Genomic DNA, 3,018 nt, shown 5'->3' with positions numbered 1-3,018 from the left:
ATAGTGCAACATCACGTAGTTTGACAGGGGAACATGATTGGCCTTTTAAAGCATGGCATGAGACAAACATACTAGAACCACCGTGGAGAAGATCTAATAAAGGGCTGGTTCATGTCTCATCCAACATGTTTCACTTCGCGAATTACGTTACTATCATGATATCATCTATAAGTAGAACAACACCATTATTATCTATCATCAATATATGTAAATTTGTGAAAACTTTAAAAAGGTACTCCATTTAATAGCTAGTGCTAACGCCATACATTGTGTAAAAGTTACTTGTTTGACCAAAAAAAAAAAAAAAGAAGATAATAACAAAGACCAAATAAAGATTACATACAAAGGGTTAGTTACTTAGTTCACATATTCACAATGCTGCCCATACCATAAAATGACGTTCTCAACAATTACTGTAAATAATTAATTTGAAATAAGTAATTATTAATATAATATATAAAATATATAATTCCACCCATTCAATTCCTCCGTCTTTCTTTTGAGAATAACCCCCCACAAAATACACTTCTTACACTTCACCCCCTTCATAATTTCACCTATCTACATGATATAAGGGGAGTGAACAAAATGTCATCCATCATCACTTCACAAACATAGGACTAACAATAATCTTATCCTCCTAAATCTAAGTACACTTTCTTAATTAACCACAAAATAATCTTTAATTATTAGTTCTAATCACTTAGGAAGGTAATTAGGGTGATGTTATGGATGCCAATACCATATACACAGTTCAGTTTACAAGCTCCGAGATCCATCCAACATCCGGGTTCGAACCCTCACCCGGGTCAGCCCGATCCACTTGATTCTCCTTGCTCAGCTTCTCAAACATCCTTGCCCTCAAGCCACGACCCGATTCAACTCTCTCCATAATCGGTTCTTCCTCCACACCTCCTTCATTCCAACCCTCAGAAAACCCCAACCCGGGTCGAGCCACGGGTCGGTTTGGAGTAGAAGGTAAACTATAAAAACCCGATCCGGGAGACGAAACCACCCCAGCCCGGCCCATTTGCATGCTCCATGAAGTACCCATGCTTGGTGTTTTGTTAAGCTGCAATCGCCTGAGAGAAGTTAACATATCACTCACCGTCACCGACCCAAGTGACCGGCTGAGAGATCCATCCATCGGAGACATCGGCGGCGACTCCGAAGGCGGCGTAGAAGTCTCCGACGGGGAAGAAAAAAACGACCCAAAACCCGAATCCGTCGCCCGGGGACTCGGACTCAACACACGAAGTTGCTCCGGCGTGTGTGCAAAAAAGCAAACACGGCGGCGACAGTTAACGCCGTCTTTACACGGTTGTGTACGGTACCGATGTGGATGCAACCAACACTCAAAAACCCCATGAGCAAATTCACAACCATCTCCTTTTTTACAATTCCCTTTACGAAACTCCGGACACGCAGTACCGGAATAACTATACTTCCGGGGATCACGCCGGCGAGCTTTCTCACCAGGGTGTGCGTACGGACAATCAGTCCAGTCATGTGACCGTGCACGTGCACACTTACGGATTTTAAATTCGTACATACGGAAACTATCGCATGCGTATGGTTCAGATGTGATGTCGAAATCGGAAGAATCGTCGTTGTCGGGGTCGTCGTCTAGGTAACGGCGTATGGCGGCGTCGTTACGGAGGAAGTAAGCGTAGTCTTCGAGGGTGGCATTGGGACTACGGGGAGAAAAAGGTGAGATTCCGGTGAGGGGGTCGTCGATGAGGTTGGTCCACGGTGGTACGTGAACCATCATACCGTGGTGGATTGAATCATTGACCATTTTTGTTGTTACGTATGTGTTTTTGATGGTGAAAGTAGTGTGTGTACATTTGTTTCACAGTTTGTGGAGTTGTTTGGGATTATATAAACCGCTTGGAGGTAGTGGTTATTGCGGGGTGATGTGTAACCATGGTTAATAAAGTCTAAACGAGGTACTACCTCCCGTATGAATTAGAGCCATGGGAGTCGAGTATGTCACATGCCCCTTACACCCCAAGTGACTTAGTCCTCCACTCTCCAGTCAAGTCACTTTTGTAAGTCTCCCCCATGTCAGTCCATAGGCGACGGAGGTTACCACATTTTTTTTTTTTGCTTTTTTTTTCAAATGAATACATTATTAAATATAATAAAATATTATTTTAACACATTAACTAACACACTAACTGACATAGGTCACCACTCCCCACTTTTTCTGACTCAGCAAATCACGCCTGACATGCCAAGTGACCTCAGTCACCACTCCCAGTGCTCTTATAAAGTAACATGTTAAAATTAATCATGATCAATGATATTTTCACTCATTAAATTGATAGATCTACTCAAAATACTTGAATTACCCTTAGATGATGTATTACACAGTTTTTGTAGTGGCAAATATTTGAGGGTATTAATGGAAAATGACATAAAATAATTGTGGATATATCAAAAGTGGGTTTGGAAATATCATTACCCATCAATAGGTGAATACTAGAGTATAATCGGTCAGCGCGATGCGATGGGGCCATTCGAGTTGCATACTCATATTTAACGTAGCGTTATGTATTTACAGAACCGAAAACGCGTTGTTGCGACTGTGTTTAGATACACGTGGTTAGTACCTAATATACCTAATGGACTGCGCGTTTTTTAGCGCCAGAAAATTTGCTTAAAAAAGAGGACGGAAACATCTATGATGTAATTAGTTTGGATAGTTTATTATGCGTGTGTATATATATATGAAAGATAGTCCGAACTGTTTAGCGTTTTTTAAAAAACGTCCGTTTCGCACATAGTTATTTGTGTTGCGTTCATAAAATTATTTTGAGTTGTAAGGTGAAGTTGGAAAAATTTAACTCGCGGCGAGCGAGAAGATACTATTAAAAATTTAGGTGGACTTTGTTTTAGTTTTTTTTATAAAAATAATGGTTTTACACTTATAACCCCTGAAAAATTGTCATTCTAGCATTGTTTGGGGGGTGCTGTGTAAATTTGTTGGATTGCTGTTTGATAAGCGCAGTGGGG

At 40.9% G+C, this 3,018-nt stretch overlaps 1 protein-coding gene across 1 annotated transcript; it reads right to left on the bottom strand.

The window, feature by feature from the left end:
• Window positions 1-298: 298 nt before the first annotated feature.
• Window positions 299-1,874, bottom strand: LOC139879128 (zinc finger CCCH domain-containing protein 20-like). Its single transcript, XM_071865407.1, has one exon. It carries the CDS (start codon window positions 1,796-1,798, stop codon window positions 755-757), a length of 1,044 nt encoding a protein of 347 aa, XP_071721508.1. The 5' UTR covers window positions 1,799-1,874; the 3' UTR covers window positions 299-754.
• Between the last annotated feature and the right edge of the window lie 1,144 nt (window positions 1,875-3,018).

The sequence above is a fragment of the Rutidosis leptorrhynchoides genome, chromosome 1 (assembly GCF_046630445.1).
Source record: "Rutidosis leptorrhynchoides isolate AG116_Rl617_1_P2 chromosome 1, CSIRO_AGI_Rlap_v1, whole genome shotgun sequence".
Classification (NCBI taxonomy): Eukaryota; Viridiplantae; Streptophyta; class Magnoliopsida; order Asterales; family Asteraceae; genus Rutidosis; species Rutidosis leptorrhynchoides.
This window is presented reverse-complemented; position numbering and strand designations above follow the sequence as displayed.

Bases quoted from the DNA above. Each gene is read 5' to 3' on its own strand.
- LOC139879128 (XM_071865407.1), bottom strand. From the start codon at position 1,798: ATGGTCAATGATTCAATCCACCACGGTATGATGGTTCACGTACCACCG.